The sequence below is a fragment of the Sturnus vulgaris genome, chromosome 5 (assembly GCF_052056855.1).
Source record: "Sturnus vulgaris isolate bStuVul1 chromosome 5, bStuVul1.hap1, whole genome shotgun sequence".
Lineage (NCBI taxonomy): Eukaryota > Metazoa > Chordata > Aves > Passeriformes > Sturnidae > Sturnus > Sturnus vulgaris.
In genome coordinates this window covers 69,082,182-69,099,776 of record NC_142247.1, presented here as the reverse complement: position 1 = coordinate 69,099,776, position 17,595 = coordinate 69,082,182, and the positions used below count along the sequence as shown (strand labels likewise).

The 17,595-nt window shown below is 41.1% G+C and overlaps 1 protein-coding gene across 17 annotated transcripts in view; it reads left to right on the top strand.

Moving 5' to 3' along the window:
- CELF2 (CUGBP Elav-like family member 2) overlaps positions 1-17,595 on the top strand; it is a 535,828-nt gene that overhangs the window by 440,820 nt on the left and 77,413 nt on the right. For all 17 annotated transcript variants that reach the window (XM_088165937.1, XM_088165951.1, XM_088165948.1 and 14 more), the window contains one exon: positions 922-1,004. In XM_088165937.1, coding sequence (XP_088022063.1) covers positions 922-1,004 — 83 coding nt within the window. The remainder of the gene's footprint in view (positions 1-921; positions 1,005-17,595) is intronic.

Genomic DNA, 17,595 nt, shown 5'->3' with positions numbered 1-17,595 from the left:
CCAAACACCCCATCTGCAGCAAATCTGTCAAGGAGCAGGCTTCAATGCTGTGGGGCAGTACAGGCAAACCCTGGTCCTTGCTTTTTGTCCCTGCCTGTGACATTATAGCTCTTCCCTGAGGATCTGCCTGTGAGCCTTGACCTCACCCTGGGGCTGGTGTTGAGCTGCCTGGGTTGTGTGTGCTGCAGCAAAAGCTGCTTTACACGTTTGCAGTGGACAAAGTGACAGCAACCATGTTTGGTCCCACACACCACCTGGCTGGACCATGCTGTCAAAAGGGAAACCACAGGATTAAGGAAACTAAAACCACTTGCCTTACTGAAAATTTGGCAGATGCAGGGAGAGCAGAGCCTCCCTTAATGCTGTCAGCCATCAGCAGCCTCCACTATCCCAGCAGTGGTGAATTTTCCTGTAGCTTGTATTTCATTCTTGAAACTGAGATGAATGGTCCACCCCCAGTCTTGCCTGGTCTCAAAGAAATGGGGGAACCAACCTTAGCTCTTTTGTCTAAGGCCCTTTAAATAAGGTCCTGCTTTAGTCTGATTTTCTGCTTGGGATGTAACAATGAATTCCTGCTGCTTGAGCCTGCCATGTTGCTTATATTCAAAGTATAATGGGGAGCCTTCAGAAAAATATAACCTTATTTACGATGTACAAAGCCAATTGGATTTTGGTTAACAATTTCTAAGTGATTACAGTTCACTAACAATGCAGGTGTGCTATAGATGCAATGCACAGGGGGGGACTTTTTATTTTAAACCATACAAGCTTTCTTTTATTCATGTCATTCAGGCGCCTCAGGATAATTCACATTTCCAGCTTTCATAATGTGTTGTTCAACCAGTGTTTTTTCTCCCTCCCTATTGTACTCTCACAAATCATACTCACTAATTTCTGAAAGCTTTTCATTTCTCTCTATAGGTTGTTGTTTCGTAACATTTTATACAAGAAAAGCTGCTCTTGAGGCACAGAATGCACTGCACAATATTAAAACTTTACCTGGGGTGAGTACATTTACTTTTTGATCCTAATTATTTTATTGCCAGAAAAATAGCCCTTTTGCTCTCAGTGCTGCATGGTACCCCATATGACCTTGATCTCTGCAAGGAGGGTGGCTAAGCTGATGGCCTGTCCTGTGCTGGTGCCAGTCTTGTAGTAATGGCATCATGTCTAAAGGCAGTTGCTGTTATCTGGAAAGTCCCTTGGCTGGAAACAATACTGATTCCTGCTGACTAGAGACAGTGGCCAAAGTGCAATGTGGATCTTTATTAAAATTTATTTAAGGGGGAGGGAGGGAGAGAGGGGAGAAAACATATGGCAGAAAAACACTGCATCACTGGGGCTTCATGTTTGAAAAGGGAGAGAAGAAGAAAAGACAACACACGGCCAAATTTTGTTAAATGCAGCCTTTTTCCACATGGTTTCTAAAGAACCTGAATGCACTGGCTGCACATCTCAGGGTGCTGTGGAGTGTAATACCACATAGCTGCTTGCTCAGAGTCATCCTGTCTCCTGACATCACCTCTCCTCACCACCTGCTCCCACTGGCACCAGCATTCAGAATAGTTGTGATTGTGTTGTACAAACGGTGTCTTGCATTTTTCTATGGTATTTTATATTTAAATTACAGGGCTAGAGAGAAGTGTATCACTGGTAATTGCATGTCTTAACTCTGAAGTCTTCTTGTACCACCATTTGCATTTTTTCTGCTGAATACTTTGAGGATGGAAGAGAAAAAATATAAAGGATAGAGGTATATTCCCTCTTGATGTAGGAGAAGTGTTCAAGTATATGTTTGTAGTATCTGGTTACAGACATGAAAATAAATAAATACACTGTGTAAATAAATAGAACATTGCCTGGACTGACAGTTATATGGCCAATATCTCCTTTAGTTCCTATGTGCTGTGTGTGAAATTGGACACTCTGTGTTTGAAAAATTATATCTGGCCTGTTCACTTTATGCAAGTGATTTTCTATTAGGAAAGCCACCTCATGTGTCATGGAAATGACCAGCATAGAGAAGTGCTGTCATGGGACAGTTACCTGTGAGCCCTGCTGAAGGTAAAAATGGGAGTCCTCTGTCAAATGCAATGAAAATGCTGGGAATGGTGGTGGGAAATCTGCAAAGGTAGGCCAGGGAAACAGGAGATAAGTAGTGGCACTTCAAGTGATGTTTTCCAGCAACTGGCCCTTGCAAGGGACAGTATCAAGACCTTACAAGCCTCCCAGTGGAGCCTCAGAGTTGAGGGTGTCGAGGATGGATGTGCCATCCTCGAGAGAGAAAGGAAGGCTCTGAAGGACAATTCCTTTGAGACCCCTTTGGAGCTCAGGCTGAATCTCAGCACCCTCTGGCTCTGCAACCTCAGTTTATGGTTCCCATCCACACTGCCAGAAAAGGCCAAGCCCTTGGATGGGAGCTCTCTAACCCCATTCAATGTTGCACCTAAACCAACTCACTGAGTGATTGCTCTCCATCATGCTTGGAGTCTGATGGCTTTGTGGACTGGCTGGGTAGGATGGAGGTGATCCCAAGCTGCTGGAGCCCTGCCCAGATAGAATCCCTCAAGCTCTACCACAAGATCTACTCATCACCCCCCTTAGAAGTAGGCAAGGTCTGTTTAGAATCATACAATCACAGAGTCATAAGGGTTGGAAAAGACCTCCAAGATCATGGAGTACAACTTTTGACCAAAACCCACCGTGTCAATTAAATCACAGCACTAAGTGCCACATCTAGTTGGTTTTTTGAACATTTCTAAGGATGATGACTCCACCACTTCCCTGGGCAGCCTGTTCTGATGCCTGACCACCCTTTCAGTGAAGAAGTTCATTCTGATGTCCAACCTGAGCCTCCCCTGGTGCAGCTTGACGACATCTTCTCATCCTGTCACTGGTTTCCTGGGGGCAGAACCTGATCCCCACCCAGCTGCACCCTCCTATCAGGGAGTTGGAGGGAGGATAAGGTCACCCCAAGCCTCCTTTCCTCCAGGCTAAACAAACCCAGCTCCCTCAGCTGCTTTTAGTTTTCTCTTTTCCTCCCTGAGTCCCCCAAGCTGCTTGCTGTGTTTTGAGAGATCTTATTTATCCCAGTGGGTGGCTTGGCGGGACAGATTCCCTCTCTGACTTCCCCATGTACAAGTGGCAAAGCTGGCTCAGCTCTGCATTGCATTTTACTTGAGCAGGGCATCATTTTACCCTGATTTTTGCACAGCTAATGAACAGGCAACAGTTAAAGACACTAGTGTACCTTTTGATGTTTTTAAAATAGATTCAAAAATATATTTTTTTTCTAAAGCTCTCTCTAGCTCTTTGTCATTTAAAATTTATCTTTCCAAGCTGTTTTTTCCTGTCCTGTGAGGTTACAAAGTTTTCTTTTAAGGAATTGTGGAAATTGCATTCCCATGACTCTGGGGCCTTGGCTTTAAAAATAGTCCTGATACAGCCAGAGATATTTAGATTTTGCTATGAGATAAGTTGTTATATCTACTTTTTTAAAGGGAAGCCTTTAATAAAGAGAAGCAACTTGAATACATTTCTACTACTTGTCTTTCAGAATGATTCAGCATATCTTCTATAAGAGATTCTATATTTTGCACGTGCAGTGTGCTGACATTCAGCATATATGGGGATACTGTTATGCTGCATCTGTGTATTCCCAAAATAACTTCATTTAAGCACGCTTTAAAGTTGTGGCACACGTGCTGGAAATGCTTCACGTTAGCAGGGTTCTCCTTACATGAATTGTAGCAATTTCTGTATTGTTCCTCTTGCCTGCTAAGCAGCTTTTACCAAATAAGCAGGAATCAGTAGTGGGTAGTTCCATGTGTGAAATAGTCTCAGAGCAAATGGAAGCAATCTTTTGTCAGAGCTACAACAAGGGATGAATTTGGATCAGGTTCGTTTGGGCATCAAGTGTCAGCTTGCTTCCAGTCAGCAAGGTATGGTCAGGAGGGGGTTCAGTACTAAGGTGTCTCCTGGAAATAAAAGAATCCATGTCTTCTCCTTTTGCTGTAATACTCCCATGCACCCTTAAACAGCCCAGGAGGAAAATCCGAGGCAAAGGCAGGAGATCTGTTAATGTGAGGTAAGGAAAGCTGTCAGAGGCTGGAGCAGGGGGCTGTGGCTGTTGGAACTCGTCTGTGTCTTACCTGCACTCAGGTGTAACTCAGGTGTAACCTGCACTGCTGCAGAGGTGTGGAGGAGAATAGCTCCATGTTCATTATTGATGGAGCCCAGATTATTTCTGGGTTTAGTCTCTTCATTTCTTAAGTGCAGACTTGCTCCATGTAGCTCGGTAAGCAGGTTTTGGGTCAGCATTATTGAAGCCAAAAAAGTGGGGGGTTAGTGTGAAATTTATCCCCCTTCCAAGGCTGCATGTTCAGTTTAATTTAAGTAGGTTTTTGAGCAAAGCCTGCAGTGCTATGTCTCTATCTCTGCTTTTTGCCTAGACCTCATCCTTAAAAGAGATGAAAACACCAGCTCTTGATGTGCTCCTTTGAGCTGCACCCTTTTAGTGGACATGAAGAAAATAAGACCAGACATAAATGATTAATGCAGAATCTTGGAAGAAAATATTGCAGGGTGCCTTGCTGTTTGATTACAAGCCTTGGAATTAGTCAACATTTCCATAATTCTAAACCAATATACACCTGTTTTCCCACTGTGATGTGAAGGCACAACTTAATTTAACAGAAACCCCGCTGTGCTAAATCTCTCATTAAATACCAAGCTAGTTCTGTAATTTAAAGTTGCAGCACTACTATTTTAACTGAATTGCCTTTGTATTATAAAATTAATAAGAAGTTAATGATGCACTTTGCTATATTCTCTCAGATTTTTTTTTCATAGCAACAACAACAAAAAAAGAAAGATAAAGAAGAAAAACATGTCACCAGCTGACATCTCAAGGCTTTTCTGGTTTTAATCATTTTCCTGAGGATAGAAATTCATTTAAAATATTTTTTTTTAAATTTAAAACTTTCTGCACAAGTAGGATCAAACATCATCTTTTTATTCATGATTAATATAATCTCTCTGTTAGTCATAATATTCCTTGTCATATATTGGAGCTTTTATCTTTCCCAAAATACATATTTAGATATCACTTGTTATGTACGATTGCTACTAGGCAGAGAAGCAAATATGCAGTGTTTGAGAAATACAGGCATATTGTTATGCTATATGATACAGATCAACAAAACAGGGACAGTTCTCTTCTGTTTACTTGGTGCTGGCATCACAAGTAGCTTTTATGTCTTGCAAAGGAACAACATGAATTTTCAGATGTGTCTTTTCAAACATAGCATGAGAGCAGGTTGCTGATACCCTCATAGCTCATAGGGATGTGGTTTATATTATTCAGCTTAGAGTCAGGTTTTCTTGGAGTGTTCATTTGGATTTTGTTTTAAAAGGCAGAAGGGAGAAAAGGGAAAACCTCAATTTGAATGTAATAATGATCTTAGAAATGGGTTTCTTAGGGATGAGATGTAGAACTGAGGCCTTAACTAGTCTCATCTTCATTAAGAATCTCATGGCTTCGTTAGAGGTGTTTAACTTCTATTCCCTAAACAGAGTAATCCAATAAATTCCACCCATCTAAATTTATTCTGTACCTTCAGTTAGATGTAATAATCTTGGTTCCCCTATGCTCTAATTTGCTGCTTAGTGAAAATTGGCTTCTGTATAGAGGGCAAACCTCAAAGAGCTGTATTCAGGGACTGCTTTAACTGCCTTCATGGCACTGACATTTGTTCTTTGTTTTAGTTTTAACATGCTTTATTTTAAAAACAGAATGTGCTCTGTTTTGCTGACAAATGAACCTGGTAGGATTTCCTGGCAAGGGTTAAGTGCAGATAGGTAACACAAGAGCACTATATGTTGGTTGGATTCTTGGAGCCAAAGAGCTGAATAAATGCACCTTTAATGTCATGCAGAGGCTATTTGAAGTCAGAAATCAATGGACATCCATTTGTAAAATCTACGCCTAAAACTCTTTGGAGTCTTTGTTCTGTATTTGAAGTTAGATTTATTGGACATGGTAAGGGTTATTTGTTGTCTTTATGTACATTTTTTATACATCCTCCTACCTAAGGTTATCACAAAAATAATTAACAGCCCACACTCTGCATTCCCATGCTTTTAACAGAATCATGGTTTACATGGTTCTTATTTCAAGTGGGATATACATATTCCAAGTAGCAGCAAACCTTTTTTATTGAAGTTCTGGCATGAAATTAGGACATTAGCTGTATGAATTGATTTGATTAAGAGTTTAACAAAGAAGAAATACCATTTTGAGAAAGCTCTTAATATTTTAACAGCAAGGTGGAGTTTGTAGAAACTGTTTTTGTTAAATATTCATGTCTTCCTTTTTTGCCATACGTTGTCAAGGAAAACATTTTTAATTTTTACATTGTAAGAATCACTACTGGTTTAATTAAATGTTTTTTACATCATAGGGAAGCAGGACGAGCTTAGAGGGAACTTTGCCCACAGGTTGTATACCAGCTGTAAGGAAATCTCAAATCCATTTAGGGGTGTAGAATATGAAAAATAATAATCAGAATAATCTGGTCCAAAATGCAGGCACCCATGGCTGCCCAGCCATTACCATTAAACCTCATTCACTTTCTGATAAAATACCATTTGTCCAACAAGAGCAAAAAACCCAAATATGTTTCTGGTTCTCGCTTTTCATTATGAGTTCCTTTTTAATGACTATCTTGACACTCTCCTTTCTGGGGTAGTGTTTTAATATCCAGTTCCCTTCTCTGTTTTAAGCCTTATGGTTTGTCAGTACTATATGAACATTATATAAAAATTACCTGTAATAAAAAGGTAATCATCCAATATGATTTGAATAATAGCCTGAATATGATATATCAGTGACTCTGAGAGATTTTGACAAACAGAAAGGGAATTCAAAGAGCAATTAACTTAGTTAAGGCTTTGCAGTGATTGATTTATGATGACAAATTAAACTAATTCACTACCCATATAGTATGGCCAAATGCTGTTTAATGAAGGATGCAAAGAGTATAGAACTGCTTAAATGATAAAAATAACCAGATGGGAAAGAGAATTCCCAAGGAGCATCTGTTCCTAGGAAGTGAGCTATAAGACATTGAATGATGTTGAGAAAGTGGATCTGGCCCATTCCTTCCTTTACAATAGTATGCAAAGGAACCCACTTAATGATACACTTTTCCTAGCTCAGAAGACATGTGGTTATTTTTTTTTAATTCAAAATGACCACTTCTACTCCTGCCCCTCCAAAAAAAAAATGTTGCACTGACTGCTACTTCAGTGAAAATGAGTATTTGCACTAAGTTCAGATACCTTAGTAGAAAAGTTGGGTTTGCATCTACCATTGTTGTGAAATACAGAATACATCACCAGCCCCAGGTGTATAAAATGGAAAAAATTTGCTTTGGAACCCAGTGAAATCTGTAAGTAGCTGAACTTGAAGATTAATAGGAGAGTTTTGTGCAGGTGTAGGGAGAGGGGAATATTGACCAAGTGATGAAAATAACTTCTCTAAATTGAGCAAAACATTTAGTTCATAATTATGTTGTCCCTTTTTCTCATTGAAGGATGGGGGTCAAATTTGCCTTCACCAAATTCACAGCCTCATCATTAGGATAACTTGGCATGCAAGGAGAATGCAGTTCATATCCTCTCTGCCTTGTTTATTGAAAGGATTTAGCTTGGATTGACCTAACAGAGTCTTCACCAGTGGACTTAGCTAAGATTAAGGTCACTGTTTCTCCTCTTGAAGCTGCTCCAGCTGTATGAAAGTATCAGATTCTGGTGAGAGTGAGAGCAAGCAGCAGCACGTGGTTGCCTGGTACTGAGGGCAGTGGCTCGAGTACTGTGATACCTGGATATGACTCCATGCTCTAGTAAGTATTTTGTTCTTTGGAAAAACTTCAAATATTAGGAAGAGACTCTCCAAGAACAGGGAAGTGCAGGAAGATCCATTGGTGAGGCACTGAGATAAGGTGGCTAAACCTTGACCTGCCTTACCTGGGGAGGGTGATGCACCTGTGGTGTGTCAGGAGGGTGCAGAGCTGCACAGGGCATGGGCATCAATGAGCTGGTTTAGATCCTAAACATCCATATCAGTTTGCTGCTTTTCCTGCTGGGAAGCAAGACCACACTGGCCCAGCTGCCAAAGCAGTTAGATGCACACTAGCTTTTTAGAGAACTCTTGGAGTAGTTCAGGAATATTTTTTTTTTTTTAACACAGCTTTGGAGCATAATAATATTGGGGTGGAAATTAAGTAATGCATAATAATGACTTGACCTCAGAAAAATTCACTCAGGAAGCTCATCCCCTAAAGGCCAAACCATTCTGGCGTGTGACACTGGGATTTACCTCTGGTTTCCATAACTCTGACCAGTTGAGGTCATCACTTTGCAAAATCCCTCCAGACCTTTTTGTCCAACTTAGAACATCTTAGTCAGTGAGGGTGGAGCATCAGTTCACAGGATATCACTTTTAAGCTGGATACTCAAAAATCACTGACTTGGAGAACCTTTTGCTGTGCACTTCAGAAATCTCTGAAGAAAATCGAGAGGCCATTACTGGAGTACTCCAGGGTATTGCAAAGCTCACCAAGATTTAGGTGGGGTGCTTAGCTAAGGATAATAGCCCAGGCACTCTCTTAAACAGCTATTTATCCTCCTGCTGGTGTTAGCTGTTTTCTGTTATCTGGAACAGAAAGTACAGGTGCTTCAGTCAGCCTCATTAGCACCACGACACGAGCAATTAAAATTGTCTCAGTAATGAAAAACCAGTTCAGGGAGCCTTCCTAGCTGTCTGACTACTCCTACAATAGTGAAATTAGAAAGGCAAATCATAAACAGAGTTGCAGGCATCAGGAAGCAACATCATTAGAGATGCCCTTGGATGCCATTTACCTGCCTTGATAGCCATGCCTGGCACCCGTGGATCTGAGTTATGTTATGACTAAGGAGCCTGGGCTCATGGCATGTTTATATCAGAGAGAATGTTTGTTCAGCATCCTCCTGCCATTGTGTCCAACCCTGTGAGCTGGGGTGCCTCCTACAGACACCTCTGCTCTGTGGTCCATTGCTGTTGGAGGGATGCAGTGCTGGCTCATTGTGTGTTTGCACTCCTGTGGTGGTGCAGGAAGCTGAGGAGGCCCCAGCCAGATTTCCCCCATTTCAGTCAGGTGATGAATCAGCCTGGGCAGGTGCACTGTGCTGCTGAATGGGACAGTGTACCTGGTAAGAGAAAAAACAGAAGTTTTGTCTTCCCTGTGGTGCTCAAAAACCCCATAATACCACAAAAACGAGGTGAAACTGGGTGGCCTGATTCTAGTCTCCTGTTCTAGTAACACACTTTGGACAATCATATTCTGCCTAATTAAAATCACTCTTTGCAGACTCAGAGAGATAATTTATTTTTGCTCATCCTCTGGAAGAAATTATCATCTTCATCAGTTTAGTTGGAAGAGCCACTTTTTTGTCTGCTCTTCCCTGTGTTGTGCAGAGAAATCCTTCCTCCTCTGGCCATCAGGGCCACTGGGGCTGCCAAAAGTATATGGGGATTCATTTGGGTGCAAGCACCAGTCTGGGGTACAGACATGTTCATCTGATTGTCTTAGTAGACATCCAAAACCTTTAGAGATGCTCAAATGGGCTGTGAATTCCCACCCTGGAAAGACATGGAGGACATGTAGTTGCAGAGTTTATATTTTAGGTTGTCAGTGTGTGAAGCCAGTGTTCAGTACCCACTAAAGCAGAGAGCAAATATTATTGACAAGACACAGAGGATGGGTTTAAAGTGAGAGTAGGTTTAGATTAGACCTCAGGAAGAAATTCTTTACTGTGATGGTAGTGAGGCACTGGCACAGGTTGCCCAGAGAATTCGTGGATGCCCCATCCCTGGAAGTGTTCAAGGCCAGGTTGAACAAGGCTTGGACAGACCTGGTGGAAGGTGTCCCTGCCCATGGCAGGAGGTTGAAACTAAACAGTCCTCAAGATCTCCTCTAACCCAAGCCTTTCTGTGATTCAATGATTTTATGATTCTATTATTTTACAATTTAAGTGTCAAATACCTTTTAACAGGAAAAACACTAACAGGGGGGGAAAGCTAATATTTGTCTCACTTTTGGAATGTTCCATCTTTTCACCTTCAGCTTAGCTGAAATCAGTAATGACTCTGCTACCAGACAGTAGCCTGACTATCTGCAGGAGCAGAGAGAAATAGTCATTGAAAAAGATGCCACCATAACTCCATTTGTTAACAAAAGCCTGTATCTATTGCCTTGTGCCAGGGAAGTTAAAAAGGCAAAAACTGCAAAAGAAAAAAAACATCACATTGAGCTAAACAGAGTCTTAAGCAGTGGTAAACAAAATGTAGCTTCCTTTGTGGTTGATTTTTATCCAGCTGCAGCCAAATATCAAAGCGATATCAAAGGAAAGCTACCCATTAATTAATTCAGACTGACTTCACAAAGCAAGCTGGAGCTTTTGCTGATATCTGATTCTGACAACTTCCTAATCTTCACAAGTTGTCATTAAGAGTGGCATTAAAGCAGTCTGCAGTCAATCCCAGCTCTCGCCCCATTGTAACTCAGAGATGGTCTATCTGCCATCGCAGGGGGGGGATATGCAAGCAGGGCTTAAAATAACGAACTTTGCTTCTTTGCAAATGGAATTTACAATGTATAAGGGAATCATTAATACACTGCCTCAATCACTCATCCTAGGAATGCTCACCCATTCCCACTGCAAACATTAAAAGTTGCAGTGAGCCGAAATTTTTTCTTCTGAAGGAGAGACACAGGGAAAAAGCAGAGAAAGAAACTAAAAATGAAACTCGTGTCTGAAAGGAATAATTAGAAGTCTGTAATGATCTCTAAGAAAGTATGAATAGAGGCTTATCACTGATTTCAAGATAGAGAACACAGGATTGTGAGTTGAAGAAAGTAAGATTGTGGAAAATAAGACACTAATCAGAGGATAAGATTGATTTTACACTAAGAACTTTGAGCAACCTGGTGTGGTGGAAGGTGCCCCTTCCCATGGCAGGGGGGTTGGAACGAGATGAGCCTTAAGGTCCCTTCCAACCCAAACCATTCTATGATCCTGTGAACTGGAAATCTGGTACCTCCACAACTGAATCTCCTAATTCCATCATGAAAACACAACACTCACTGTTCCTCAGCACTGCCAGGATCACTCAGAGGGATTGCAGCCACATGCAGAGATGTGAGGGATATGACACCTTTATATTTCCATTCAGCTGTGAGTGGCTCAAATGATTGAAGGGAGTTTGTTTTCTGGACCATCACTAGAGCAAGTATCCACCAGACAGCAACTAATACTATTTTGTGGTAAATTCCTGAGGAACCTTAGAGGAAAATCCGCTGTGCTATTATACAGTATATTCATTTCAAATATTGCAGAGAATACAGAGGGGGATAAGTGCTATTGTGGGAGCACCTCACCCAGCATCCACAGCAGTATCCATGAAGATGGTGTGTTTATTTCCTCCAGGGCCAAGTACTGCCCAAATGCCAGTGACAAATGGGAATTATTTTTGGTTGTACACAGAACCAAGGATTTACCATCATAAGAGATGAAATAAAGCTTAGATCAAGTATCAGGAAAAAAATACCCAGTATCTGTTCAATTAGAATAATCTTCTAAAGGATACAAAGTTAAATCCCAGTCCTTACGGGTGTTTGGGGTAGGAAAGTATTAGAAAATATGGGATAGGCAGTAATCCTGTATTGGCATTAAGTCATTCGAGATGAGCTGCTGGATTTTTCATCTCTCATTTCTCCAATTGCTAAGAAGCAAAAGAAATTGCTATGCTGGGTAAATATAGAATCCTCCTATTTGTACAAAAATATATGATTAACCAAAAAGAAAGATCTTGCTAAGTAAGAGCTACAGTCAGTCTAAGTGCTGTGCTTATCCACTTGTGTCTGGAGGGCTCTGGGGGTTGCACAGGCAGGCGTGTCCCTTGCCTCTTGTGACCCTGTTCATTTTGCAAAGAATGGCATGGATTTTTCCCAGTTTAAAAGTTGCCTGGTAGCTGACAGTGGTCATTGTCTGCTACTTGTCTTCCTCCCTGTTGACATGAGAGCCAAAAATAGAGGGTGTGACATGGGGAAAATTTCTTTTCTGCACCCATTCCTCTTTCCTTGTGCTTTCTTTCCCTTCTGCTATAGCTTCACTGACACTGCAACAGCCCTCAGGCTGCATTAGCCTCTCAGAAAAAGTAACATATGCCAAGAAACCAGGAGTTCAAGACTTCCCAGTAGCTCTAAATGCTACCTTTGGAGCAGGTAGGATGAATGATGTAAGAGTTTTTAGCTCAGTTGGTTTTATCAGAGGACCTTCCTGATAGTTCTCTGTGGCCTCCAGCTGTTCCACCTGAAGCCATCACTGCACAGAGATTTCCTTGACCTTTAGGCAAGTTGTACATAAAGATGTTACTCATGGGACATAGACAGAGAAAATTTCTAACTGAGTACAGTAGCAGTAAAGAATAAGTAAAAGAAGGCAAGTTTTCACATACTGATGCTTACAGTCACTAAATGAAGCGTGTTGTTGCTTTTTTCAATAGAATCAAGGGGCCCAGTCTCTGGACACAGGCATTAAGGTTCAGGCTTGGTCAGATGCTGGTTTGGAGCTTTGCAGATGGGTGGAGGCAGGTTGATTTTGGCTTTACTCTTCCTAGTACTGTCCCTTTTACTAATGAAATCTTAATCACAGCTTGGTCCAAACACCACAGCCAGCTGGAACTGACTCATTCTTCAAAAATATATGTTTCTGCTAATGTTGTCCATTTATTTTTTGTTTGTTCCACTTTTCGAAACACCTATTGACAGAAATATGTATTATTATTATCAAATGCATTAGAATTCCAGAAGATTAGCATTATAAATATATAATGTTTGTTTAGTTTGAATACAAACCACTTTCCTTATCCCAAACAAAGCACTGGCAGAGTATGTTAGATAAAGAGATGCTAAAAAATTTAAGAGAATGAGTTCATACGAAGAGTGGTTAAAAATAACATGGCTGCTCAATGTGACTCTTGCTGGTGTTTGTAACTGTATGTATACACAACTAGATATTCGTATTTTCATGTGGACAGTGTTTGTTTGTGTGTGCTTGTGGCTGAAGAGCTGTGGCAGTATCGTTCTGTTGTCATAGATGGATGGAATATCGAGCTATCTTTTTCATTCTCTCTCCATAGCCAGATTATTTCACCAGTGCAGACTATTGGCATAACACTGAATTTGGATACTGATACTGGATAGTCGTGGAAAATTCCTGTAACTTCAGCTCATGGAGAGCTTAAATTGAATTTATGAGCCATATCCTCATTTGGCGTAAAATATTATGGCTCTGCTGGTTCAACAGTAAAACTGTGCTTCTTACCCCAGCTGATCTCAGTCAGGAGAGTAGGATTTTTGACATCTTCATTCAAAAGCTCTTTTCTACCTGAATGCTTTGGCTATTCTCTGCAATATTTAGAGGCATGCATGTTGACAGGTAGTTTGGGGCTCACGTCTGACCTTTGAAGAAATCTGGATTGGTCTGTGTTTGGTAACAGAGAGGAATTTGACTGCCTGTCTGCCCTCTGGGGAGAAAGGAATTGTGAATCAGGACTTGTATTCTGGACTCAGAATTTCTCTGTACCTTTGCTAAGTGAAAAGTGAAAACAGCAGCAGCCCCACATCATCAGGGCCAACTTTTTCTGTATATTTTACCCTTTGCTCTAATTTAAAAGGTAGAATTTCAATAGATTTTATAATTTTGATGCTTTGGGGGCTTATTTTAGACTTACCTCAATCACACTTTTTAGCTATAAGATGTTCTTGCTGGAACATTGTAATGCAAATAGGAGAGCTTTCCAACGGAACTTTAAAAAAGCTTTACATTAAAAAAAAGTCCCATAGCCTAGAATTTGAGTATAGTACAAAATAATAGACTCTAGTTTCTGTCAGAAGAGGAGCCCAAGAGCATCGTTGAATCAAGGTGACCTTCCATGCTGCAGAAAGAGTCAGGTAGAAGATCCACTTAGCAAATGAACAGAAAAAAATCTGTGATGTGAAACTGGGGGAGTGGCTGAGGCTGGTTTCTCTCTTATTGAATGAAAGCAAAAAATTAAGAAGATAAGTGTAGATGAAATAACACTGTGAAAGAAACCGAGACTGTGCTTGCTTGCCTTTCTGAAATGTTGCTGTCGCTAGTCATTCCTTTTAAAGGGTTATCTCCTGAATTCCAGCTTGGCAAAGGTAGAGGATATTGATGAGCATAATCACATGGTGTTTTCCCAGAGCATAGTTCACAGAGGAGAACAAGCAAGCACAGAGCAACGTAAGTCTTAAAATACAGCTCCTGCAGAACAAGCATTTTATATCCTGGTCACTTTGGCCTCTCTCAGAACCAAGCCTGTGTTTTGCATTACAAAAGCCATTGCATGTTTTTAAAAAACTATTATTTAAACTAAATTTCTTCACAGTCGTTGGTAACCTGAATGAAAAGTTATTTTATTTTTGATTGGGACTGGGTTTCTGGGGAAGAAGGAGGAAAGGGTAGAGGATTGTTGTTTTCTTAACAAATTTCTAAAAACTGTCCTAGAAGCTGATATGGAATCAGAAGGATTTCTGTAGAAAGGGAGGGGTTTCCTATGAACCAGGCTTGAGCATTAGCACTCTAAAATGGTGACCACAGACTGAGCTACTTGAAAATTTTTATTTGGCAGCAGGAAAGGTCTTTTTTAAAATGAGGATTTCTCGACTTTCACAGATTCTGAGAAGGGCAAAATTCCCTGAATACACTCTCAGGAGTCGTGCTCCCTAAGTGGGGAATCTGGGAGAAAAGTGAAATCTGCCTTTGCAGACCACTCAAGAAAGAACAACTCTCTGCTGTGCTGCCTTCCCCTTTTGAGATGTTTGAGGGACCTCTCTGTCATTTCCATGGAAAGACTTTACACAGAAGATGACTTAATAGGTAGCATGTTTTGGCTTTGCTCTGACTCTGTTTTTCAAATACTACTACGGGAAGAGGGGGTATTCTTAGATTTGAAGGGAAAGTACTCCCTTTAAAGTCTCAATCTCCTGTTGACTTCTGGAAACAAACACCCAACTGGGGAGATGGAAGAAAGTACATCTTCAGAACACTTGAGTCATGTCCAGTGGGACACTGACTGGAAGGCTTGTGTCATGCTGGGAATTGAATCCTGGCATCTTAGGTCATGCTGGGCCAATCCACCCAATGCACAACGAGGCTGTATTAGTTATTAGCTGACATCCCAAAGCCACAACAGCTTGGCTAGCATTTGATTTCTCCAGCAGCCCTGGATCACTGCTTCAGGTTCTTATGTCACCTCTCAAATAGGGTATCTAGGGAGTAATATTGTAAAAATAACCCTGCTTGTGTGGAGTACATCTGCTAAATATTGTGTTACCTACACCTGATGATAAAATTACAAGATTTTGGCTTTATAGACGTGGCTTTAGTTGTCAAATAACTCCAGATGCATCACATGGAGTCTCTGTGCCTTTTTCCCATCTTCTTCCTTTCTGCTGCAGAGAGATAGCAGCAGTGAGTACCTCACAGTGGTGTTGGGAGAGGAATCAATTAGAGCGTGAGGAGCTTGGGCTCTGGTGCAGTGCAGAGAGCTGGGCTCCCTCCCTCTGGATCATCATTCCAGGCCATGCTGTGCTCTGGATCATCATTCCAGGCCATGCCATGCTCTGGATCATCATTCCAGGCCATGCCGTGCTCTGGATCATCATTCCAGGCCATGTCATTCTCTGGATCATCATTCCAGGCCATGCCATGCTCTGGATCATCATTCCAGGCCATGTCATTCTCTGGATCATCATTCCAGGCCATGTCATTCTCTGGATCATCATTCCAGGCCATGCCATGCTCTGGATCATCATTCCAGGCCATGCTGTGCTCTGGATCATCATTCCAGGCCATGCCATTCTCTGGATCATCATTCCAGGCCATGCCATTCTCTGGATCATCATTCCAGGCCATGCCGTGCTCTGGATCATCATTCCAGGCCATGCCATTCTCTGGATCATCATTCCAGGCCATGCCATTCTCTGGATCATCATTCCAGGCCATGCCGTGCTCTGGATCATCATTCCAGGCCATGCTGTGCTCTGGATCATCATTCCAGGCCATGCCGTGCTCTGGATCATCATTCCAGGCCATGCCATGCTTCCCTGCGTGGCACTGGCCAAGCCACGCTCCATTTTCTGCTCACAAACCTGGGCAGCAGTGTTTGCCCCTTGCACTCACCTTGAATGGGTGCTAAAACCCAGTCAATTAATGTCACAGAGAGGCTTCAGCTCACTCCCATCCCCACCCCATTGTCATGCAAACTTCAATTGGCAAAATGTCAACAGAAGTTATTGCTGCTGCTGATGAGATGGATAACTCTTGCTGTTAAAATAATATCTGACGTTTTGCTCTGATGTCTAATGGGTTTGCTTTTTAAGCATGGATAGTGCAAAATATCCCCAAGGCATTATTCCCAACGAATTATAGAATCCCACTTAATGTCTATTTTTAGGATTGAATAGGTTCTGTAAAGGCTCATTTATTTGAAGAAAAGATAGTTAATAACTTTGCTTTCCATGTGATTTTAAAGAGACAATTTTTGGCCATACCTCCCTTTCTTTATCTCCACTTTGTTTGGCTTGCTTGTGTCCTGGAGTTGTTGCCATTAGTGTTGGGGATAAGAAATTAAGGAATTAAATAAATGGAGGAGAACTGCTAAAAGAGCAACAGTAGCTATTTGTACACTAGGAACTGGTGTATCATTTCTAAGATATCAAACCTTTTAATTTCTGTATAAGGCTACAACATTTAAAAGAGACTAAGTGCTACAGCCTAATTAGTAAATTTACAGGAGGAACAGCAGGATGTGGGGGTGAATGTGGAAGAGATAACTAGATGAAGATTTTTTTTATAATAATAATAATAATAATAGTAATAATTTTAAATAATTTTATTGTTATTTCATTATCATTTTAAAGCACAGCATTGTTTTTAGCCTCCCTAACTGTTTAATTTAAGTTGAATTTAAACCACAGAGTGTAGTGGATTGCAAATGACTGAGTTGGAAAGCTTCCAAAAGCCATTGAATTTCAGTGGTTTTAGTGTTCTCCAGTAAAACAACATGTTTTAAGCAAGCTATAGGCTTGTTTCTGTGCTCTAAATAGAAAATAATGATGTTATGCATTACCGCATGAACTATATTTGGCACCCACCAGCAATATTCATTTTCTCTTGCTTCTCTCTCTTCCTCCTTCCCTCCCTCCTTCTCTCTCTCTCTCCCTCCAAAAAAAGCATGTATATATGTCTGACATTAATCTAGGAGGCCAAGTAACAGATCATATTCTTATACTACTAAAATTGTATGAATGCCTAACACAGTTTAAATCCCTTAAATTGGGATTTATTGAAAGGATGACAGCAAACAGTCTTCTAGCTATGCCATCGCTCAGGCAGTTACAGCAACTGCTTTACATTTATTTGTGAGAGTCTAAGTGATAAATGCACATTTGTCCTCCTTTT